The sequence below is a fragment of the Empidonax traillii genome, unplaced genomic scaffold (assembly GCF_003031625.1).
Source record: "Empidonax traillii isolate 1590-97213 ecotype Southwest subspecies unplaced genomic scaffold, ASM303162v1 scaffold331:size1191723, whole genome shotgun sequence".
NCBI classification, from domain to species: Eukaryota; Metazoa; Chordata; class Aves; order Passeriformes; family Tyrannidae; genus Empidonax; species Empidonax traillii.
Window position 1 is genome coordinate 32,932 of NW_020955524.1, and position 25,338 is coordinate 58,269.

The window sequence follows — 25,338 nt, forward strand, 5'->3', positions numbered from 1 at the left end:
GACTAATAAGGTGTGCTTTTTTGGGTTTTATTTCTTTTTCCTTTTTTTTTTTTTTGGCCTCTGGACCTTGAGAATAAGGAGATGCTGTTTGTTCCTCAGCCTGCATCCTGGTTGCTTTGATTGTATCTCCCTCTAACTGTGCTTGCTTATGTAAGAGCCACTGAGCTGGGGGAGTTGAACCCATGCTGTGAGACATTCTGAGTGGTATCTCGCTGCTGATGTGGTGCTTGAGGGACTGTGATCTGCTTTCAAAAAAAAAATCTGAAAAAAAACCCCCAAACAATCCAACAACCCCTCAAAAAACCCCACCAAAATTAGTCAAGATAGTCAACTATATGTGCAATATGCTGGTGTAACAAGCAGCTGTTGAAGGCTTAGTTTGTGAATTCAGGTCTGCAGTTGTGTATTTCTATTTTTTTTATATTTGGTGAATGTTTTTGGCTGTTTCTTTTTTGCCTGTGAGTAGATGATGCATTAAAAGTGAAACTTTGAAGAGGAGCCAGACTGTCTGCAGGCAATTGGTGTCATTGCTAACCGGTGACAGTCAGAGCAGGTCCAGAAGCATGAGAGGGGCATTGAAGTTAAAGGGCCTTTTCCTTTGGGTTTGGCTGTGCCATATATGTTTCCTTAGAGGTAGGAAAGGGTTCCACCTGGGACCCAGGTCAGGTGTGCTGGGAAGGGAAGGCGTAAGTAAGCAGTGTGTTGAGCATGAGAGGAGCTGGGGCTCACGTGCCAGGTCTCCGAATGCCACCTGGGTGATGCTGCCTGTGGAAAGGGGGTTGCAGAATTTCTGAAGCACTCCAAGCAGGGAAGTCAGGCCTTGCTGCCAGAGGCACAGGACAGCATCCCGGGTGATCCTATCCTGGGGCTAGGGATGACTGTCTTAACGTGGATACTATGCGAGTCTAGCTGGGAGAACAGCACACAAGCATGTTTCAAAGGCAAAGCTGATCTGTAGAAGTGCTGAAGAGTGAATAAAGGCTGCAGTTTATTGAGAAGCCTGCTTGTTGTCTTGGATGATGCTTAAATGTAGCCCAGCTGTGATCTGGAAAATAGGAAAAATGTGAACTGTGATTTGGCTTGGAGAGGTCTGTATGTCTGCATTTAATCTAAAATATTCTTTGCTGTGTATCTGCTCTATGAATAAAGGACTGTTTAAGAGCCCCTAAATGGCAATGGTGAAGCTTAAATTTTTTTTTTTTCTACTAATTTTGTTGATCAGGAGGTGTGCATGTTTAAAGTCATGCTGTCAAGCTTGCTGTCACGCAAGTGAATCATGGTTGGTGTCATTTTTGACGAGGTGTAGGAAAGAGATGGGTCTAATGTTATGAAAATATGTAGTGAGGGAGATGTCTGTTTCTTTCCAAGCTCCTTTAGTGAAAATCCCTGGCAATTCTTTAATAGGTCTGTGGGCTTTTTAGGACTACACTGAAGAACTGCTTTGCAGCCTGTTGACCTTAATAAGGGAAATATTTCTGTGGAGACACTGCCAAATTTGTGCTCAAAAATGGAAGTGCAGTCTGGCTGTGTGTATGGTTGTGCAGTCTGTGTCGTCATTCATGAAACTGATGGTGCATTCTTTGGTCATCCAAAATTTTTATTGGAATCCCCTTCAAAGAGGGGTCTTGATTGTTCATGTATTGAGGATTAATCATTGCTTTTCCTCTTCTTCCCTTTCTGCCCTGTACCGTACAGGCATGCTATGACTACCACTGATAATAAAGAAATACCCTAGGAACAAGCTACTTTGTATAAAAATGGTTAATAAGAATTGAGATTTTGGATTCAGTCTTCTGAGGGTTTATTGCAAACAAATAGTGAATGAAAGTGATACAAAAATGCCTTGTTAGGGTCCTTTTAAGGAAGTTTTTGCGTTTGAAACAATTTTTTAGCTGGGTGAAATAGTAACGGAATTGGCATCTGAGCTGGAATCTTAGTGTGCTTTGAGGCTGCAGTCATCCACTCAGCTTGGAGAAAACAACTTGGTGTGTTGAAGTTTTTTTTTGCTTTACATTTGCACTGCATATAAATAAAAGTATTCCTGCTAGGCTAAGAAAGGCATATCCCTGCTTGGAGTGACCAGCAAGAATGGTTCACCAGTCTAAGACCATGAGAACTCAGGTTGTCCCAGGCATTGCGAAATGCTCAGATTTGTATGTGATGTTCTTTTAGCCCCTGGACTGAAGGACTTTTAGGTTATTCATGTCCCATAAGCTATTAAGTGACTTGGGATTGGGGGGTGGAGGTGGTTTGCCATCTGTCTGATAGCAGACACGTGTGCTTTGTTTGGACAAATGTGACTGGATTTTCCAAGCCTGCATTCATGTGCAGCTGCTAACTGCCCTGCTACCGTCTCCTCTTGCCCTGTGCTAGGCTGGGTCTGGGCCACCCCCGGCTCATCCAGACTGTGGTTTGTACAAGGTGTCCTGATGCCCTATGTGTGATTCTGTTGGTGTTTGGGGTGGGGGGTATTATGTTTGACTGGTGGTTTTCCTTTATTCCTGCCTGTAAAGTTGACTGAATGAATGTAGACGTAAGAAAGCCAGGATCTGTGTCCGTTGTGGAAGAGGGACAACATGCTTTCACAGGACAAGGTGATCTGTGTTTTCACAGAATAAAAATATGACAGAGATGGAAAACCACGGCCAAAGATACTGTGAGAGCCTAGCAGTCCCTCTCCAAAAGGATGCGCCAGAGCAACTGGGGAGCTTTGAGAGGTGCTGGAGGACTAGCAAGAGGTCTCCTGTGGAGAGGAAGTGCACATCTCCCACCTGCCTTGCTTTCTTCTTCTTGAGGTATCAGAGCAGGGAGAAGATCACAAGCCTATACTCTGCCTGTCTCCCGCATCGAAGGTGAACAGAAGCAGGGATTATATGCCACTCACCTTCAGGGGTTCAGATGGAGACACAGTGTTGTTCCTCTGTGAGTCTCTCTGTCATGGCTAGAGCAGAGTTAACTAGGCCGCCTTATGCATGTGATTCAAAGTGAGCCATGCTCACCATCCCCGCATTGCAGTCAAAAGCAATCAAGAACTCCCTTGGTGGCTGGGATGGAGTCAGGACATGGAGAGGTGGAAGATCCCATGATGTGTCATGCTGTCAAGTTACCCATGGAAGGTGAGGCAAGAGCAGGTGTAGCTGGTTTTGTCAGAAGGGCTCAGAAGTTGCTCCAAACTCTGAGCTGCTGCTCAATGAAAGGCTGATGTCAGGTATCTAATTGCGCTTTGTAGTTACATTTTAAGCAGCTGGGGTTCTTTTGACAGGCAATTGCAGTAGAGTAACACCTGCTTGTTATAGAGCGTGATGCTAGCATTTGGCAGCCTTCTGTCTTCCCCATTTGAAGGTGGAGTCTTTTTGCTTGACTTTCAAAGTAGATGCCATGGCTTCTTTGAGGCTGTTGTCACGCTATCCTGCAGGCTGTGGCTTCAGCAGAGTACTGAGGCATAATTGGAGACAGTGTGGCAAGACTTCAGCGCTGTGAGAGCTCTGGACAGGGGTGATCTGGGTGGCAGGAGGAAGCTGAACAGGGCCCTGTGATTGAGGAGAAGAGCAGCGTAGATTGGTTCCTGGGCTTAGGGAAGATAGTGTTATCTATTAGCATGGATAATTGTCTGAATGAATGGAGACATGAGAAAGTTAGGGTCTGTGTCCATTGCAGAAGATGGGCAAAATGCTTTCACAAGTAAAACTGTGTGATTCTGTAGCTCTATTAGCATGGATAATTTAGTTTACCAACTAGAGCTGATTTCTGTGCTGCTGAAGTGACAACCTAGAGTGGTGTGACCTCCTCTAGGCACCAGCGTAGAAACATGATGGTAGCCTCTTTGCCGCTTACGCAAAGAGGGTTTCTTAGAGATTTCCTTCACATTGAGCTGTGTGTTGCAAGGTGAGCATTTGAAGCCCCCCTGCTTGGTGGCTGTGGCGTCCTCTAATTTACCAAACACATTGAAAAAGACAACAAATATTTTGTGGTCTTGGAGGCAGAGAAATTGTCAGAGGAAGAGTGTGGTATGCATTGTGGATGGCTGCCATGGGTCTGTGCCTGGTGGGGTGTAGCTGTGGGAGCCAGTCTTTGGAGAGAACTGGAACAGCCAGTGCAGATCTGGGCTCGTGCCTGACCATCTAGCTTAGAATGGGAGAGAATGTGGATGCCGGAAGAAAGGCTGAGGTTTTGAATTGCCTTCTTAAAGCTGTTCTGCAGTGTCTGGTTACTTTGTATTGTGCGCATTGCTTCGCGTGTGTTTGGGGGCTTTTTTTTTTTTAAAGCTCTTAATATAGAACTTGCTAAAATTACTTCAGTTAGAATGGCAACATGCACATTTAACACTGCTTGAAGAAATCCTCTTCCTTATGCAAAAAGTTCCTACGCATTTCTGATAAAGGAAAGGTTTCCTGATATGTCAGCTCTGGTACAAGAAAGCTTTTCTGATTTGTTCCTTAACAACTTGTCTTGCCCTGACCTGTTCCCCATGGGAGTCATTGCTGGGCTTTGAGCCTCTGGACTTTGAGCTGCCATCACTGAACCAGGGTAACACTAGATTTGGTTGAGTGGATCTTTTTGGTTTGATTAGTGAAGCAAAGCAGAGTTCTTGGCCTTCAGTGCATCACTTTTTTTTTGTTTGTTTGTGGTTTTGGTTTGCATTTTTTATTACAGTCGCTGAAATTTGTCTTTGTAGGAAATGACCTATAAAAAGAGATGCTCAGTACCGAATGATTCTTTGTTTCACTGTGTAAGATGTGTTTAAAGGCTACTGACTCTGGGGGTGAGATGAAATGTTGATGTAGGTTTTCCTCTCTCCGGAGTCAGTTGATTATGTGAGGACTGATTTGTGTGCTGCTTCAGCATGCTGTGGACACAGGTGTCATGAACTGTGCTTTGCATCGTCTTTTGTCCAGGCACATCTGGTGGTGTGGTGCCTCCTTCTACAAATGCTTCAGTGGGACAAGTTTTCCCATGTAAGTTTGGTTGAGATTTAGCATGTGCTTGATCCACATGCAGATGTATTACAGGGTCCTTTTGCATCTTGGGAGAGGATAGTGGAAAATCACCAGCGGTGCTGAATTGTTGTGGCCTTTTGGTGATGTGAATATGTTACTCAACGTTGGGATAGAGCTGTGAAAAAAACAAGTGTCAGTTTAAAAACAAAATAAGAGTGGATCTGGTATGTAATTCTTCTGTATGCTGTGGTTTCTTGTTGCTTTTGCAGTATTAAGCAGGCAACTGTGGTAGCCTAGCATGCTTTCCAGTTAGTAATTTGCTAGTAATAGTCCATATTATTTGTTTGGTTCTTGAAAGCAATTTTCCTGGGAAGAAGGGGTAAAATGTATTTAGTGAAAAGTTCTGTGTGGGGTTTGAATTCTTGGAAGTCATTGGTGTACAAATTTTTTTACTGTCTTCCTCCTTCTGCCCTACTATGTCCTGAGCAGAGGAAGAATAACTTCTGTAGGTGTGTAAAGAAAACTGTGGTTTGGGAGAGACCAAGATGATCAGTTATGTCCTTTTCTCTCCCTCTCCTTGTTTGTGGTAGTCATGCAGATGTGGACAGCTGTGAGAGTAAGCAGGCCAGCTGGTGCCGAATAAGACCAACTCTTCTCAGATAAGCTTGTGGGATGCCAGTATAAGGATGTGCTTTTTAAGGGAGCACCTCTTAGGGACAAGGAGCAGGGAGGGAGTGCCTGAAGTACTTTGTCAGTTATAACAATCAAACTCCTGCTGCTGCAAACAAAGTATGTCCATGCTTTTGGCTAGCAGTGAACACATGGGTCTGACACAGCAGTGCAGATAGTAGGAATCTTGGTCTGCTTGTTGTGGTTTAAGCTGCACAGTGATCTTGCCTACATCAGGAGAGCTGATGGGATTCCAGTGACCACAGCGTGAAGGAACTGTGTCTTATACAGAGGGTGAGGAGGGCTTGGTGTTTTTAGAAGCTGTTGAGCGGATGCAGTTAACAGTGTTCAATGGGAAGATCACCTTAGTGTGGCCTTTGTTCCAGCTGAGCAGCTGGGAGAGCTTTGTCCTCTAGCAACTGCTTTCTTGGGAACCAGATATAAGACCTGGGACCGGGGGGGGGGTGTTCGAGACCTGTGAAAAAACAGGCTTTGGGAGCAATGTAATTTGGGGTGTTCAGATGGACCATCTTTGAGGGCTTATGGTTCTGCCTCTGTAGGCTTCTGAAGTCACATTGTACTTGTGGTATTTTCCTGGCCAAAACTTGGTGCTGAATGCCCTGATTGGGCTGCCAACATGGTCAGTGGTAGTGTGGTTTCGGACTGCTGCAGATTCCGTGGTTAGGGGTGAGTTGCCTGTGGCCAGTGGATGAAGGCTGTGACTGCTGGAGGTGGTTGCGGTTTAAAGCGAAACCTTAATTTCAGTTTTGTCTTTTATTCCCAGTGGTCATTTTCAAGAGCTCTGAGCTTCTCCCAAAGGTGTACAGATTATAGCTACTTACTAGTTTTGGCTGTGGCTATGTGGGACTCCTAGGGGATAGATGTGCAAGTGGCTTAGTACCTAGAGACTTTACAAAGTAGCATTAATTTTGAATTGACAGTTCAGCACGGCAAGCTTTGCACGGAGCAAACAAGAGCATTGAGGTGAGGAGGATGCTTCTGTAGGGTAGTCCATTAAACTGAGCACTTTGTGAGGATCAGACTAAACTGAGATGTGAGGGCAAGTAACCTTCAGCACAAAATAAAACTGCATCTCAAATCCTGTTCAGACCTGCCCTGTTCTGCCACGCACTGACTCAGATATGGTGCTTGAAGACTCCAGGAAGAAGCTGCATTGTTGTTGATCTAGTTTACATTGAATTGTGCTAATGAGATGATGGAAGACTTATGCTAAGCTTTTATTAGTGGGGTTTCACAAGCTTGTTTAAGTGCGTTTCTGTAAGATTCTGTATGAAAACAATACCAAGATATCTTCCCCTTTACCCACTTTTAGGGTAATACTTGCCAAGAGTCCAGTTTAGATAAGCATTTTTATTTGTGTTACATGAGGGAACCCAAACCATTCTGGGAAAGCTCCCTCCTCCTTCACTTTCTGTAGAGGTTTCAGGCTCTTCCTGTTATGGTGTAACAGGAATGAAACAAAACGGTAGGACAGGGATTTGTGGGCCTCATGCCCAAAAATGACTGATGACAAAATTAACATTGCAGGCTCTTGTCCTGACAGAATGCAAGATTATGGCACACTTCACTCAAGACGTCATCTCTTGAATGATGTGTACTAGTAACTCTCCAGTTTGCATATGCTGAATTCCTCTTGGAGCATGTTCTCTGCATTTTTAGCAGGTGTTTTCCTCTCCAGTAATACACAGGGAGGAATGGACGATAAAGGACAGATCCTGCCCTGCAGCAGGGTAGGGTTGTCGATGAACATCCTAAAAAATGAATTGGCTGTAGTTTCCACAGCATCAAAATCTGTTTGGCTTGAGACAGAGGTGCCTGACCTAATTTGTTTGCAATGTGTCTAGCTGTTTCTGCCCTATAAAGCCACACAGTGGGAAAATATTGAAGGTGGACACAGTTATTGGGTCTTGCTTGACTTTGAGGGACCAATGCAGTGCTTTTGGTTCCTTTGTATCACTGCAAGGCTGTCAGCAGAGGACTGCTACAGAGGCTGATTTGTCCCAAACCTACCCAAAAACAAGTGTCCTCACATTTAGGAATGCCCCTTGCTACACGGGTAACATGCAGAGGGTGAGCTTCCTGCAGCAGAAGAAATAGCCATCTCTGTCATGTGGTCTCTGAGACTTTATGGTGGAAACAGCAGAATTGTCCTGTAGTACAGACCATAAGTTTACATGGTGCAGCAGCACTCTGCTGCATCTCTAGATGTTGTTGTGGAGCTCTCATGCTGACCACTGAATACCTTTCTCCACTCCCTGTGGCCTCTTTCTCATATGCAGTGGTCAGGTATGGACGGCAAGCAGTTTTTCTCTGAGCACACAGTGTTAGAAGGCAAGGACTTAGCAATATGCTGAGCTGAAATGCACAGGCTGTGCAGTGTGGAAGATGGAGAGGCGGGGACCTCTGTGTGAGATTGGCTCCCTGATGTCAGTCTTTAAGTATTCCCACTGCCTGTGTCTGAACAGCTGAGTTTTCATCTCATTAAAATCTCAAAGTAATCAAGATGATCAAGAATGAAGTACCAAAAAATGGGATAATGGCTGGTGATAGCAATCCATTCTGATACACAGTCATCTCATATTGACCTTCCTGGCACTGGAATTTGTATCTTTCCACTCTCTGTCTGTATTTATATTGTGTATGACTCACCAGTCTGTACACATGTTCTCCTCTACTGCATTATGGGGAAAATAGCATAATTGTCTGTCAAATTTGTAATCTTTGGACTTTTCAGTATTACATCCTCAACAGATAATAATATGCAGCTGTACTTATTGTGGTGTGTGACAGGGAGTGTTTCAAGTTATTTATGTCTTATTCATTTGGTTCTTTCCCAAAAAGAGCGGAGCATCCGGGGCCTTGTCTATATGGGAGCAAAGGGGACTTGAGGCAGTTACATAACTTAGTTGTCCCCTCACTTTTGTAATTCTTCATCCTTTTCCTTATCTGTGAAGTGGGGAGTGGCTCACAGGAGCAATGACCTTCCTTAGCAGGGGGTTTTAGTCATGAGGGGACCCACAGGAGCTGGAGCAGATGAAATAGGAGTGTTGCAGCTGAGCTGCTCAGCACATCTCCGCTGAGAGATCTGCAGTGTGGGAGGCGTCTTGCAAATTGCAGACTCGCCCAGGAGTAGCCCAAGGGCATGGGAAATCATAAATCCAGGAAAACTGGTGTCTGACTGAGCAGCAGCTGTGTGGTCCCACACTCTTACTCAATGACGGGGAGCTGTTCCTGGGCCTCAACTGGTTTTAAAGAGCACTGTATGGTGAGAGAACAGCTTCTGGCTTGGTCTTCACTGGCTGAATGTGGGCTTTGAGCCAGCCAGTCTCTGTCCCACTGTTAAACTTTTTGAGTGACTCTGTCTTGCACCACTATATCGCTGAGCAGCCAGACCAGGAACAAGCAGTGAGAGCTGGGATAATCAGTTTTGGCTCAAAGTAATCCCCAGGTAGTCCTTTGGATGGGTTGGCTTTTTTGGGGAAGCCTCATCTGGACTGTGTCTTCTGGAAGCCAGCATGCTATATCCAGAGAGGAGCAAGCAGGTGGACCTGTCAATGCTGTCAGAACAATCCAGGTGGAAAGAGATGGAAAAACTTATCCTGTTGATATATCTGTGCTACTGCAGTGAGAGGAAGAGATGGAGGATTTTGTGTGTGTCTCCTCTCCTGGTCTGCATAGTGTGTCTTACCCCCTTACTGTGTGTGGCTGTATTTTTGCACTGGGTTTGCATGGCAAGGTTTTGGTATCAGGAGTGGGGGGCAGGGAGCTCTGCAGGGGTTGCCTCTGAGATGCTGCTAGAAGCTTCCCCTCTGTCTGACAGAGCTGATGCCAGATGGATCCATGAGGGACCGATTGCTGGTGAAGTCCAAGTCCATCAGCGACAGTAGTAGCCTCTCTGGCATAACATTTAAGAAGGGGAAAAAAATCAAAATCCTGTGCAGCAGCAATTGCAGTTGCGGTGAGCGCCCGAAGGAGGCTGTGATCCCATGAGAAACCTGTACTGGAGCAGACTCTGGGCAGGACCTGTGGACCCATGGAAGAGGAGCCCACACTGGAGCAGGTTTGCTGGCAGCACTGGTGGCTCTATGGGGACCCCACTGGAGCAGTTCATGAAGAACTGCAGCCTGTGGGAGGGACCCCACACTGGAGCAGGGGAAAAGTGTAAGGAGTCCTTCCCCTGAGGAGGAAGGAGCAGAAGAGACAATTTGTGAACTGACTGCAACCCCCGTGCTGCTGGAGAGGGATGAAAGTCAGGAGGAAAAAAGTCAAGAGGGAAGTAAGGCCATGAAGAAGGGCTGGGTAGGGCAGAGGTATTTTATGGTTTGGTTTTATCTCTCTTCACTCTTCCCTGATTTGATTGGTAAAAAATTGAACTAACTTTCCCAAGTCGAGTCTGTTTTGCCCATGATGGCAGTTGGTGAGGGATCTCTCCCTGCCCTTACCTCAGCTCTTGAACCTTTCATAGTATTTTCTCTCCCCTGTCCCACTGAGGAAGAAGCGATAGAGCAGCTTTGGTGGGCACCTGGCATCCATCCACCCACCACAACTTGATAGGCAGAACTGCTGGATGGGGTTGAATGTGCTGCAGCAGAGGGTGCTTGGTGGCAGGTTTCCAAACCAGGGAGTCAGCAGCAAGCACCAGGCCTACTTACACATGTTGTGTAATCAGATGAGTTTTCAGCTCCCTGTGCATTTCTCTAAATCTTCCTTTTGCACAGCCTCTTTCTTTGCCCAAGAGAGATTTTTCAGACAAGAGGATGCACGCACTAGATATGGAAAATTCCCATATCCATATGACTCTGGTATATCAAAGTGGCTAAACTTAGAAAATCCAACAAAAAAGAGCTTCCCCTTCCTGTGATCTGACATAACATTTCTTGGTCGCTGTTATTTTTACTATGGAACAGCTTAAATCTATTTTGGTTGGGCACTAAGTGATGGCTACGGTGTGAAAGAAGAAATCTGTCTCTGTGAAGTCAGGCGGCCGTGCTGCAGTTTCAGGGCTCTGAGGGCAGCCTGCTCTCGCTGAGCATGTGCCAGCACTGTGTTGGGGCCCCCTGACAGTCCTGCTCAGCTCTCTCAAGCCCTGCCCACTCCGAGAGGGTCTGCGGGGCTCAGAGCTTTGAGGGCAGTTAACTTTTTCAGCATCTTGTAATGAGTGGGAGTGGTGACAGATTTTAACACACACACGCAGACCCCACTACCTTACTCATCCTCCAAATTCTAAGAGGACAGTGTAGGAAAGATATTGTTTTACTGGCACCAAAGTGGAGAGACAACTGCACGCATGATGGGAGTTTGTGGAACCTGGTCATGCCTCTGGTTTCACAGGTCTCTATAATACATGGACTTCCTTTTACTGTACTGTGTTAGGACCAGGACTGAGCCATCCCTGTCTAGAAAATGCACTGGTGTAATCGTGCTCTGCTGGAGCACCTTGAGCTTTTGTTGTCAAGCTTTCAAACTTTTTTACTCATTTTAGGTTTAGGTTTTTGGTTGGTTGGTTTTTTAAGCCCTCTCTTTTGTTAAAACTGACTCTATGGAGCTTTTAACTCATATTTTATTATAGCTGACTTCTCTGCTTCAGCAGCCTTCTGACTTGCTTCTGAACATCCCACACCTGCTTTCATATTGAGATGGACTGAAGGCGAGCAACTGGGATGTTGGGAAGAGATACCATTGCTTGATGGCTGCAATATCCCAGAAATCTGTGAAGCAAGAATTTATGTCTCACTTTTTTATAATTTTAAGCTTCTGGTGGGCAGTTGTGTAGAAAGATTCAGTGGGTGAAAATGGAGGCGATGGAAACCTCACTCTGAAACTTTGGTCATGTCCAGGTACTTTTGCTCAGGTTCATGGTAGTGACAGAGGGATACATAGGGAATGAAACTGCAGTGTTCTTTGTCCTCACTAAAAGGTCAGTCAGATCTCTGTACCTGAACCTGTGCTGTCAGGAATTTTGGGCGAGGAGTCTTGCTCACGCTGTCACGTGAAGGATCATGCTGTGATCTAGCATTGGTGACATTTTCATGACAGCTTGAGTAAGGGAGAGGTTTGTGGTTTCTCAAAGGAGCACACGTGTGCCCTGAGGGAGCCCTACAGGCACTGAGGTGATCATCACTGGATTTTGGCAAGATCTTAACTGCTGCTTGGATAGGCAAATAATTCAGCTCAGCAAGTAGCTGCTGTGGTCAGTTTGCTAGGATGAGATGCTGAAATAAATGGTCAAGAGTTGAATCTTGTGCACGTCTTTTCCTAAACAATGTATTTGTGCCTCCAAGGCTCAGCCAAAGTAACGACTTTTTTTGGATGAAAGAAAAGTTTGGATCCTTCCCCTGGAATCAGGAAAGAAAAAAAAAAAAGGCGCCTTTCTCTGTCATCTCTTGTAGCTACCATAAAGCCTTTGAAGCTGCCTGTTATTTTTAACTTTTCCTTTGTCCTGCTTTGAAAGAAATCACATCTTCTCTGACAAAAGAGTGCCTAGCACGCACGTTACGTACATACACACATGCACATTTTTGAGTGCCTGCAGTGAAGCTCAACATATTGTTAAGAAAATTTTGCTGAACAAGGCACAACCATACTGAAGTTACTCACATGGGGATCTAAAAAAAAAAAAAGGTTGAAAATAAATAAATACACCCCCCTCCCCACCTCCCAACCATTGGGTTGGAGAGGATGTGATGAGAGGAGATGCTTGATGTGCTGGTTTGGGAAGTGCAGTAGGCTGGCTCTGAATCTGTGACTTGGATTTCTGGCCTAGCATTTTGCAGGTGCTAAAAATGTGCTTCCCATTAAAAACTGGCAGCTGCAAGTGGGGCAGGGTGTCTGGCAAGGGGAAGCTGAGCAGCATGGCTGTTTGGCTGTTCACTTACTGCATGGCTGCTCCTGCCCCTGGGTAACAGGGTGGATGCTGGCAGCATGGCCCTCATAGTCACCCAGCCTCTAGTTCATTGCCAGAATGGCGTGGCAAGTTGTCGTGTTTTATGGCAGACCTATGGCCGGGCTCCAAGTCAGAGATTTATCACTGTTACCTGTGCTCCCTGAAGTATTTAGTGTCAGTATTTCCCTGAAACAGCACCTCTGGTTGAAAACTGTGTTGCAAAACAGCCTCTGCTCTGCAGCTGCTGTGCTGTACAAGTTCTGTGCATGATTCTGCTGCTGTGGCATATGCCAGGTGTACCCAGCCCCATCTGGATCTTGCAGGTGAGTGTTGGAACTGGGAACTGCCCCCAAAGTTGTGATTCTGCTGGAAACAGCATTTTTTGCCACTTGCTTTATCCTCGTTGCATAACGCAGCGTGATGCAGATAATCCGATTGTCATTACAAAAGGATTTAAAACTCCTTTTCAATGAGCAGTCATTTTTAATAAAACTTTGCCTTGCTTGGAGGACTCTTCTCTTGGCCTGTGTGTTTAAGAAAGATGCAGGAGGCTGAGGGAGGTGGGAGGGAACCAGACCAGGGAGAAGGGAGACAGGTGCTTCTCTCTGGCTCTGAGGCAGCTGGTGGTGAAGTCCAGAGCTGCGGGACATGTTTCCACTAGCACCAAGCATGCAAAATCCTTATGTGTGCAGATAGAAGCATCTAGTAGGTCTGTACTTTCTCTGAATTTTTCTCTTACAGAGTGAACTTTTGGTGGCAGGGGACAGAAGGAAAGGCTTGCTCTAGTCCAGTCTGGTTTATGCTCCCCCTTTCAACCCTCTGTGTCCAAAACACTGGTAGTCTTCTGGGGCCTCCTGCATCTCAAAACAATCTGTGGTCCTGGACAAAGTGCAGCAGGGGAAGGGGTGCTCTTTGCTTCTCTTGTAGTGGCTATTTGTGTGAGACTGATCTTATTTCTTTGGCTGTTGCTCTGCCACTGCATTGTGTAAAATGCACTGTCTAAAATGACACGTAAACTCTGAGTTGCCCAGAAACATGTCCTCCTCCTCTCCTCCTGTATGCTGGCATTTTGCCCACTTTCCTGGCAGCAGCCAGCTTTTGAGCTGCCATACCTGCTTCACCTCCCCTTAGAGCAAGCCTGGTAGGGGGCCTGAACTCCAGCACTGAACGACATTTGAGAACAAGCATCCTGCTGCTTCATGTGTTTTTCAGTCCCAGTAGTCCTTACTCTTGGGGTGTCTCAGCCATATGCTTAAGATGTCCCTGAGTCTCTCCTCTTTGATCAGTTGAAGTAAATCATTGGAAAGTCTCAAGGCTGTTTGTTCCTAAGACAGATCCCCTCTGAGGAGATTGGTGCTGGGCATATTCAGAGGAGAGCCAGCAAGCTTGCAGTTCAGGTGAGTTGGTGAAACACCTGAAGGAGAGGGGGCGAGGGCTGTGTTGCAGTGACACTGGTAAGTATATCAGAGTTATGGTGGAAATCTGCCTGGAGAAAACCTGGAAGTAATACAGGTTTACAGCACAAATAGTTAGGGGACCAGGAAGGAGCTCAGCTCTGGGACAGTTCCATGAGGGAACCGGCATCTCCTGGGAAGGTGCTGGGGAGTAGAGGAGACAGTGGAGGAGTTAAATGTTCTCCTGTCAATACTGCTGCCTCCCTGGGATGCTGATGAGTTCTTTACGGGCCCCAGGGCTCTTTCCTGTTTCAGTAGCAAGCATGACTACCATAGAAGTGATTTTTAAACAGCAAAAATGGATGCTGCAGTTTACTTTTGGGCACTGAGAACCCAGACCAGATGGCACTTAGCAGGCAGTGAGCTCTGCAGGAGTTAAGTAGCAAAGCTATTGTTTCTGAATTGGCATGATTTACCGTTGGAAGGCATTCCAGTGGCAGAATAAAAAGTAGTAAGGATTGATTTTGGCAGAGATAGTAAAACAATCTATAACATTAAGTCCATAAGTAAGCACTTTTCCTGGGGGAAAAGGTATTTTTAAGCAAAAGCTAGCTATTGTGTTGATTTACAGTTATTACTTGTCACTTGTTTGGATATTAGGGAACTAGAGGGTTCAGAGAAGAATGGTTAAATTACTGGAAGTGCTAAAAAATCGCTACAAAAATAAAAAAAAAATTTGAAAGATTAGTTCTCATCCCCTCTGGAAAAGGGAACAAATAAAAGCTGTTAATAGTAAAATGATAGACAAAGCTTTGTTCTTGATCATTGAGCAATACAAAGCCAGCAGCTTGCTCAGACTTCGAATACAGCAATTTTGGTAATAACAAAGATATTTAAAACCAAACCGAGAAGTTTTGAAGCACAAATCAGTTCTCTACATCTGTTGGCACAGGGAAACTCGGGCTCTGGGCTTTGTGGAGTGCTGCTTGGGCACTGCCATGTGCACCAGCAATGCTTTTATAGTGACCTTATGCATGATACCAACAGGAGAGTTGTCTAGTGGTCTCGGTGCTCTGCTCCCTCTGATTTTAGCTGTAGAGCTTGATGCAAATCTACACTAAACTATGTCTGACAAGGAAGAAACACTTGACTAAGGATATACTTACAAAACTCCAGAGTAAAGGAAAAAAAAATATATGCATAGAAGCAAATTATATCTGATGTCCTTGTAATTAAGGAAACTTCAGTTTACTACTCAGCTAACGCCATACCTGTGGTCAGCATGTAATGTGGAGTTTGTTATTAGCTAGTAGAAAGTAGGTAGCTTTGTAGGAGAAGCGCCAAGGAGGCATTTTGTTTCAATTAAGCATGAGCTTAGAATAAATTCTGTGATGTACATGCACAGACCAAATTCTGCAGTAAAGTGACTTCAGTAAAGTGACTTCAGTCATGTTAATAGATTAAAATGGGGATTAGTTCAAGCTAGTTCAATAAGCAGATAAAAAAATTGATTTAACCTTTGAGCATGAGTGGGACCTATGGTGTTTAGACTTTCCCCCTTCAGGCCAGTCAATGATGAAGGGTAAAAAGAAAAAAAAAATGTTCCTGTGCTTAAGTGGGCTCTGTGTCTGTCCTGCTGAACAGCAAATGTTTTAGAGTGACCAAAATAGCTTTCCAGAGGAGTATTGCGCATGCATCTCACCTTAAATGATCTGGGAGAGAATACTTACCACAACAGGTCTGAAAATACAACTCCTTCCAATCCAGTTTGCAGAACACACTGAAGCATTGGAATGGCCCTCAGGCAACAGCAACTCGTGGAGCCAAGTTACTTTCACCTAGAAAGGAGTTTATTTAATTTCAGGGAAAACTGTTGGGCAGGACATGTACATGCACGTCCTCCATGTGTGTTTTGGTTTGTTCTTCTGTTTCTTGACTGTCAAAAGGCAGGTAAATAAAAAAAATACAAAAAACAACAAGGTTACTACAAAGGAAACTCTGTGTCTTTCACTCCCCGGCTGGACTTTGGTGAATTTCTAGAAGAGGGGCTTCATGGCCAGGATCCTACCTTCAGCCATGGCATGTATGGACATCTTGTGAGGAAGGAGCAAGTCAACAGGGAAAAAAACTTGTCCCAAGTTCTCTTCCAGCCTTTGTCTGTCTTTGGCACAGAGATTTGTGTCTTCAGTAGGGCTTTAAGACACTTTGCCAGTAAATGGTGTGATCTTTTTGTGAACCCTTGTGTTGCAGCAGGAGTTCTGCAGCCTGTGTTTCCTTTAGCTTTTCTTCAAGTGCACCACACAGTACCCGTGTTGAAGCTTTCTAGTGTTTGAGTTGGAGCAGGCAGAAAATAATCAGTTCAGGGTGCATTATTGTAGCTAGACTATTGTGAGGAAAAATGTCTTGCAGACTTGCCTAATTCTCTAAATTTAGCAGAAGGGCAGGCAGAGGCCTGGCCCTGCCTCACAAGTTACATAAGGCTGGAAGTCAGTGGGACTGAGTCTTGTAAGCCCTGCTCCAGGGTCTGGCTTTTCACATGGCCAGCTATTGATGTGTTCTGACCCAAACATATGAGCCAGAGAGGTAGCAGGATGCTGACCAGTCCTGGTAGCTCCCTGCAAACTTCAGTGAACCCTGCTTGTTAACTTTATTACACTAATGGCACTGAGAGCTCATTTACACTCCTTTTTTTTTTTTTTTCCTTTAGTGGAACCTGCATTGTGCTGAATATCTGGATGAAAGAGGCTCAGCATCTCCACTGTGATGGAGGTGTAATAGGTTTGGAATTACTATTTAGAAAGATGGGCTCAGACTGGTGGGAATTGTTGCTGTTTGAACTGTCTGCAGCCGGTGTTGTCTAGAGTTCAGGTGGGCGCTCTGTGTGCCGTCATCCCTTGCTCTTATTGGGTGAGAACAGACAGGTTGGGGCTGGCTCCAGCTTTCTCCAGCTGGTGCCTTGCCTTGGCAGATACGGCTGAAGGGGTGGAATTAAAAATAACCAAAAGGTAGATTCTGGGCTTGGTTACTCAGTGACAGGCCTGTTTCTATTCTGGGATGAGGATAATTCTCACTGAGCTCATTACACCATGACTCTCCCTTAAAATGCCTTGACAGTCAATTTCGTTCCAGCTAATAAGGTCCTAAAATGTTAATGAGGCAAATCAATTTTTCATGGCTTTGTATTGCAGTCATCAGAAAGCACTGTGTTGCAACCTGCTAATTCAAGAAGCTTTTTAGATATTAGAAGGGCAGCAAAATATTTAGCAATGTGGAAGATGCTTTGTTTTCTCAATTTCTCCCTAGTGCCTCCTCTCATTTTTCTAAGCCTTTATGCTGTGCTATTTGCTTGTCCCCTTTGGTCCCATCCTTTCTCCATTGTCTGCTCTGGTCACTAATGGGAGGAGGTGGCTTGCTCCCACCTTCCCCACTGCACAGGGAGAAGGATGGAGTGCCCAACAGAAAAGGTAGAGATGAAGCTGGACAAGGGAAGCTACTCGTGCTGAAATGGTACTTGAAGTACATTGAGTTTGATGGAACAGAATGGAGAAATGACATCATGTTCATCCTCCTCCCTTATCTTTTTGGAAGGGACAGTAGAGTCAAAAGTCACAGCCTTCTCTCCTCATGGCAAGTTGCTGAGATGTCAGTGTTACCTGGCATAAATGCTGTCTGTGCTCAGTATTTCATGCTTGCTTGAAGAGGAGAGAGAAGTTGCATTCATTGTGTAGCCACAAGGTCGGTAGATCAGTTGCCTGCACCGGCTTAGGAATAGGTTAGATGCCAACCATCCTTGATTTCTCTGAGCTGCTTATTTGATACTGACAGAAGGACTCAAACTTTCGTGACTGCTCCTGGAGTTATTTTGAAAGAGCTGTTTTGATCCTTTTCTGCTGCTCTCCATATTCTCTTTTGTGAGTGTGCAGATAGGAAGTACCAAATAGTGTGGTTTGGGGAACGCATGGGGTTTTTTGTTTTGCTTTTAATTGAATTCCAGTTCTAACTATAGTTAACTTCTCTTTGCCTGAGAAAAAGATAATTAACTAATATTTTGGGACAAACATAGATTTTTTCCAAGTTTTATACTTGGAAACCTTGTACTGTCACACTGGGAAAGGGTGATCTCAAATAAATCCTGAGGGGATATTAGTGTGTAAGTTGTAAATTGGTACTTCAAATAATTAGCCTCCTGTAGCTACTGAGTCGAGCGTCCAGGGTGTTTTCCACATAAGTCCTCCACCCAGAGGTATGCTCAGTTCAGTGCCAAAGGCTTCACTAGAGCTTTTGCAACCACTGAGGTGTGCCAGTGTCCTCGTCTGCTGTGACAGTGATGGGTTAAGATCTACCTGACCCTATAATGACTTGGGGAAGGAGGAGGGTATTTAACCCCCTTAAGCCTTTCAGACCATAGCTGGTGTTTGTGTGACTCTTCCCTTTCCTGAGTGGCTAAAATTAGAGTTGGTGATTGCCAGGTAGAGCATCTGTTTCCCTGTGTCTCCTGGACGGGCACTGCAGAGCACCTTAGCCTTTGACACAGCCCCAGGCTTCCTGCCAGGGTAATTAGTCTGGTAGCTCCATGGGTAGGAGATAAAGTGCAGGGTGATCTCAGCTGCTGTGGGAAGAGCTGCCTGGGCTTGAGCTGAGTGCAGCTTCTGCAGCAGATTTGAGGTTCCTGGCCTGGAAAAGTACGGCTCTAGGTCCTGAAGCTTGACTTGTCAGCTCCAAGCTGAAAAGCACTGCTGTCTGTTTCCAGAGGTTGTTTTGTGTTTCTGTCATCTCACATGAATTAAGAGCCTTGGGAAAACAATTTCCTGTGTAGCCAGCTGGGAGAACATTGAAGGTGAGCCGTATATATGTCAACAGCTAGAGCTGTGAGGCCTGGAGATGAGGTGATGGCTCAACAGACACCTGGTCCTGTGAATGTAGGAGCTGGAAAGCTCTCCAGTGCTTGGATCAGGCAGCAGCTCCATGGCTGAGCCTGCCCCCTCTGGCAGTTGTGATGCTCTAGAGTGGAGCTGAGCACCCCCAGGAGACTGCTCTGTGTTCAAGGAAGGTGTCATTGTTGACATATTTGGTCTTGAACCCTTCAAAGGAGAAATGGCAAATTGCTATTGGTTTATTTTGCATGTTTTGGAAAGCTCTAACCCTCTCCCTTGCTCTCCATATCCTTTTCTCTGTGGTATTGGCTTCTGTTCTTAGGGACTTACCTCTGCAGGCTAGCTAGCCCTTTGCCTTGCAACTGGCTTCCTTTCCCACTCCACATTTCCAAAGCAAGCTTTCTTTTTGTTTCTCTTTTTAAACTGCATTAAATCCCAGGCTCATTTGTTCCTGAGCATGTACTCATATGCTGTACCTGATGGGTGGTTCTGCTCACCGGCGTGCCATCGTGATCAGTGGTTACCAGCAGTTTTCTTCTCTGTTGCCTTTTTTTCCACAGCAGTCTCTCTCGCTAGGGTGCTTTCACAGGCTGAAATTTTTGTTGTTGTTGCTTTTGTTTGCTAGTATTAAGCTTCTTTAGCTGGGACTACAACGTGAGGCTAATGAAATTTTTGTTCATAATGTGCATTTCACCCTTCTCTGCTCCCTTTTGTGATTCCTCTGCTTTCAGATTCTTTAATTTTGCTATGTTTGTAGCCAGGAGAACAGCCTCCAGCGAGAAGAAAATTAAATTCCAACTTGGAGGTCTCTCTCCAGTCCTCTGCCTCAAGCAGGCCAAGTAGATAAGGTCGCTCAGGACTCCAGCAAATAAATCAGCTGCAGAGTTCTATCTTCCTGGGGAATATTTTTGTGCGTGACATGCAGGCAGTGCTGTGAGGAGCACATTAAAAATTCACACCAGTACAGAGCAGTATTTTCTGTGCGCAGTGCTTGAGAATAAGCTTGTGCATCGTGTACAGCAGCGTTTGTAGGAAGCAAGTAATTAATTTCATCTAAGCAGAGAGTAGCAAAGACAAGATTTAAAGGGCATGGAGTAGAAGCAGGCTTGTTGAGAGACACCATCTCCTTCCCCCTCCTTCTGCCAAGACTCCTGGCAGATTTCTTCTCTACCATAGAGCTGGCTGCAAGATCCCAGGGTGTGAGGGTATTGCCTGTGCTTACAGCAAAGGGGGAAATCTGTGCACGTGGCCATTCAACTCATCCTGCCTCTGTGACAGCTTTGATCTAATTGTGTAAGTGCTCTGGCTATTGAACCTTAAATCAACTAACAGCCAGGCAGAGAAGCTGTAGCGTCTCCAACTCCAATCTCTTTGCAGTTGTTTGGATGACAGGGGGTAGGACTGCATGCAAAGCAAAGGGGTGTCCTCTGATCCGGGTGTGTCATGTAAGCCCTGTTTTCCGACTGCTATTGGAAACCGAGCATGGGATGCGTGCTTTTGGTATGCAGGCAGTGTCTCTACTTTCCTGAAGGCATGACTACTGAGTGCTGTGCTGAGAGATCTCACAAGCAAAGATTAGTCAGAGGAGGCTTGACAGAGAAGCAGTTGAGGCTGAGATATTTCCTGTCAACTCTCCTTGCAGTGATCGCTGTCTGAAGCCCTTCAGCAAGGAGGCAGAGTGAGAAGGGATTTAGGGTAGAACATATGAGCAGTGGGGTTGCAGAAACCATGGTCGGAGCAGCTCTGGGACATGTGGTAGAGTGAGTAGGTCAGTGCTGAAGCAGGGCAGTTGTAGGGGCAGCTTGGTTTTGGTGGTCTCATGCCCCTGTCGTGAAGCATGGGTGCTGTCTCTTCAAGATCTCTGGCAGACTGAAGAGAGAGAAAGCAGCACCACAGAGCCAGGGCCATGTCCTGCTCATCCACTGCTTGCTGCAGTGTGTCCCAGTGGGGCCTAGACAGCAGCAATGACAGCCTGAAAATGACAAACATCATCAGGCTGATACTGTGCAAATGTCTTCTCCTGGGAGCTCTAAGAGAGAGGAGATGGCACGGCGGGCTGGACAGAGTGTCTCATCCTTACGCCCTTGTTGTAAATTCTTGATATGTGAACGGGGAACCTTGTGCCACTTAGCACAGCCATGGCAGTGGGAACTGTGTGAAGGCAAATGATGGGATTTTCTTCCTTGTATTCAAAACCTTACTCTCTGTTAAACAGCCAAGTAGGCTTACAGCTGGCCTTGTCTGGCTGCCAGCATGGAGTAACCAAACACTTCTGCAAGTACTCGCTTTTCTTGCTGTCAGCCTCCCTCCTAACTCCCTGATTTGTCATGGGTATCTGGCATTTCACGGGTATTTCCTAAAGGTCAGTGAAGTGTGCTTTGCAGCAAGTGTGGGTCTGATGGCTGGCATGGGCTCTGAGGGAGGCATCCCTCCCCAAATCACAGTAAATCAAGGACAGAAGGTATAATGTGACTGACTGTGTACTTGACCAAAAATTGTAGTCTGATGCTTTTCCACGTTTCTGGGCATATACGGCAGTAGAAATGTCTTCCTTGTGCACTGAGTGGTGATACACAGTTAAGCTCTGCCTGGCACATGCAGTTATCCTGGCTGGCTGCAGGCGTTGGCCTGGCCTGGGAACCCAGTGCAAGTGGCTCTAAGTTGGATGTGTCCGTTCTGGGGTAAAACAGCGGCAGTGAAAAACATCTTGCTCACATAGAAATATCTGCTTCTGGTAAGCTGGCTAATGCTGTGAGGAAACAGGCCTTTCTGGTAAAGCTTTGAGCACGGCTGAAGGTTTCTTCCTGCCGTTCCCTGTGACTGCCCATGTGTAGCAGGTTTCTTTTAAATGGTGTGGGCTACGCAACTCACTCAGCCCATCTGCCTGGGGGGAGTTCACAAGCCATCTTATGCTGTGGCCAAACTGACCATGGTAGTTTCATATCCGGGTCTTGGTTTTTGTCTCAGCCTTAGCCTGCTGTACAGCACATTTTACCCAGTTGTGGAGACCAGTTTCTGTGCTGAAACACCAGGAAAGTGGCTATGGAGCAGATACACCTTTTCTGCACTATTTGTGCCATTGCAAATGGAGACGCAGCAAAGGAACACCTTCCAAAGCATCTGCTCTGTTTGCAGGTGCTTTTAACCAGGCTTGGAGGTGCCTCTCTGTTACCAACTGAACTGAGACTTAGATGCATGTAAACATCAGGCCTTGGTCAGCAAATACCCGGCATTAAAGTGCCTTTGCAAATTGGGCTCATGCTCTCAAATCAGATGAATCATCTTAAGTGATGCAGATTTGTCTACTGAAAAGTGAGGTTGTTCTTCACTCAACTGTCTTAGTCTTAAGACAAAGTAGTTGGAGTTTTGGTTACAACCTTAGTGGCTTCTGTAGAAGTTAATGTTAAAACCAAGTCCATGTCGAGACTAGGATAAACTTCGTGGTTGTGTGTGTGCTATTGCGGGCAATCTTTCAGAGAGGGCAGGCAGAACTGACATTTCCAGTAAAATTTGTGACATGGTCATGGAGGAATGTGCAGCCAAAATACAGACTGGGTTGCCTGTACACAGGGACAGAACAAGTGCTGCAGACATAAGCTACTCCAGCTGCATTTAAACTTTGCAGTTAAACCAAGTAAACACCACCACATGCCAGGCATTTAGCTTTTCCTTTTGTATCAATCAGTACAATACTTCATTGGATCTCCTCTTCCCCACCCTACTGTAGCCCTGAAGACTTCTATTTCTAATCTCCTACAGTTTGAATAATTTCTTGAATAGAAATGTGAGGTGTCTGAAACCTCCAAGAGATTCTGGGCCTGGAGAGTTGTGTCCGAGCAGTTGTGTCTCAATGCTTGTTAAAGCTCTTGAGATTGCATATTGCAATCAAATTTACATTGGCTTTTATTCAGCAGTGATGTGAAATGTGATTTAGACAGTTATACCTGGTTTAGTATTGTGATGAATTTGTGCCACAAAGATGACCAGTTTGCAAAGAGAAGGGGATGAGAACACTATAGTGGAAAAGCAGTGGGACATCCTGTAGCTGAGAGAGGGAGGAATAGGAAGGATGCACAGGTAACCTTCTATCCACTTGGTGCACAATAGATCTCATGGAGCAATTGTGAGAAAAGCCTTTCTCCTGGGGAACAGTGTGTATGACAGCAGGAAATAGGAGTGGGGCTGGAGGAGGTGTGGATGGGACTATGGGCAGAGTGAGGTGAGCTTTATCCCAGAGGCAACCTAGAGGGGAAGGTAAAGCCATAAAGAAAAGGAGGGTGACTGAAGAGCAGAGGGAAGGGGTTTACCTGCAAATCAGGCATCTGTATTACCCTACAGCAATCTCCTATGCTTGAGAAATCACCATCTAAGTATTTCTGAAGTGGGAAGATGGAAATGGGAATGAAGGCTCAAGCAGACAGACCAGTCTTATTTCACTCCTCTAGTTTAAGATCTAATGGATGTTTGCCCTGTCTTTAAAGCACATAATGGTGCACTGATTTTATGACTCATCTTTCAGAGATAGTGTTTTCAGTGCAGTTAGCAATACTGTAGTTTAGAAGTCGACCTGGGGTTGGAAACTGGGAATTGCTGGGAGGTGGAGCCCTGTGGCGTACGTGCTTGATGGAATGCAGTGCTGTTTTCAAAGGGTGACAGCTCATGTAATTGAGGACGCTGCCTTGCAGACTTAGCTTTGAATTGCAAATTGCCATCACGATTCTTCTTGTTTGGGAGAAGTGTCTTCCTTGCTCAAAAGTTGCTTTGCCAGTTCAGGTTTGAGTGTAGGTGTGAGACAGGGGAGATACTCAAGCCAAATGTGAATTCAGATTGCAGACCATGGGGGCAAACTGGAATTACTGGCCTTACAAGTGGGGTATCTCTCAAGGGGAACTGTGCATGTTCCTTACCAAGCCCTCCCCTCTGTTTCCATGATATGAAATAATGTGCTGTGGAAAAAACAAGGGATTTCAGATCTGCTATTTCATGAAAGTGAGAAGAGAAACTGTGTGAGAAGGAAGGAGCATTTGTAGGGCTTCAGGTATGATGGGGCTGACTGTTGTGCCATTGCTGTACAGGCTGGGCAGTACTTCTGCAAAGTGTGATTTCTTTACAGTTTTTTCTGGGATGCCTGACAATCTCAGCTTAGACACAAGAAGACATTTTCTGATGTTCTTTAACAGGAGAGGAATTTATTGCAAGTGCATTTGAAAATAGAGGAGTCCAAGGACCATCTGTCTTGACTGTTTTAGTGGAAGTGGGGACAGCTCACAGTGGCTGCTTGATTGACGGGTCCAGAGAGTTTTGTGTCCACCTGTGATTGCAGCCCACTTACAGCTGGCCTGCCTCTGTAAAGAAAGTCACTGATCGAGCCAGTTGTGGGCTGGTGCCTCTGCTTTGGGTAGGTCTGTTAGCAGCAATATAGGCACACTCAGAAGAATTGAGCCCTTGCTGGGCATGGATGCTGTCATCCCATATTGCCTTTGAGAGCAGACCCTACCTGCCAGACAGGTATCAAGAGGTCTTTCTGCTGCTATTGGAGGTCTAAGCTGTGGCTGGACTGTGCTGAGAATGTGGCATATTGATGGCTGGGGGTTCTGCCCTGCCGAGGCCAGTCATGTGTGAAGTGGAGCCAGGAGGAAACTTGATTTGCTCTGAGCGAGCTATTGGGGAAGTGTTTCTCAGAGCCTGGCATATCTCAGTACCTGGCTTTCCCCTCTCACTGTGCTGACCTGTGTCTTGCCCTGAACTCCATGCTGCGAGGGTGCCAGCAGTGGGGAGCTGCCAACTTGGCACTTGGGCAGCGGAGCTGACGCAATTCATTTCACAGAGGGATACCACGCGCTGTGAGAGCCTTCCCCCCCAAAGCTACCAACTCAATACAGAGCTGGTGTCGCCTTCATTACGGAAAAGCTGACAGCTGGGAGCTGGATCCGCATGCTCAGCAGACTGTAGTGTAGCAAAGGGCCCTGACAGGATGCAGCAGCAGTCCCGTGGCAGTTGTGGCAAGTGCACCCAGGGAGAGGGGCGTTAGGGAATCTTCCGTCTAGATGCTATGAATCCCTAAGGAGCTATCGAGTCTGAGTGCAGTGATTCGAAACAGAGACAGGAAAGATGGCAGATGCTACATTTGTGGCAACCAGCGTGTCTCCAAGCTGTAAGCACCAGGACATTCACCATGGTTACATGGATGGGTTTGCTTGGGTTGCAGGACCAGTAAGCCCTCTTACAGTGCCCACTTGCATCACTCATGGATACTTAATTGGGGAGGGGAGGGAAAGGGCATGCTAAAAGCAAAAATTGCAGAATGTGCCTTGCTGTTGGTTAAATATCTTTATTGTTTTCCTTTATTCACAGGAGAACTGCTGAGTCAGCCAAGACCAGAGGGACTGACGGAGATCATCTGTCCCAAGAACGGCAGCGAGCGAGTTAATGTTGCCTTGGTTTACCCCCCCACTCCTACTGTGATCAGCCCTTGTTCCAAGTGAGACCAGAAAGCAGACCTATTCCCCTGTCAGTAGACTCCAGAAAGGCTATGTAAAACATGCCCTTGCTAAGCACTT

The 25,338-nt window shown here is 45.9% G+C and overlaps 1 protein-coding gene across 2 annotated transcripts in view; it reads left to right on the plus strand.

Moving 5' to 3' along the window:
- The window catches only part of MFHAS1 (malignant fibrous histiocytoma amplified sequence 1), a 35,283-nt gene that overhangs the window by 4,398 nt on the left and 5,547 nt on the right, over positions 1-25,338 (plus strand). The window contains exon 2 of one of the 2 annotated variants that reach the window (XM_027891843.1): positions 25,133-25,288. In XM_027891843.1, coding sequence (XP_027747644.1) covers positions 25,133-25,263 — 131 coding nt within the window. In that variant the 3' untranslated portion in view covers positions 25,264-25,288. The remainder of the gene's footprint in view (positions 1-25,132; positions 25,289-25,338) is intronic. The other variant, XM_027891842.1, reaches the window with a different exon arrangement.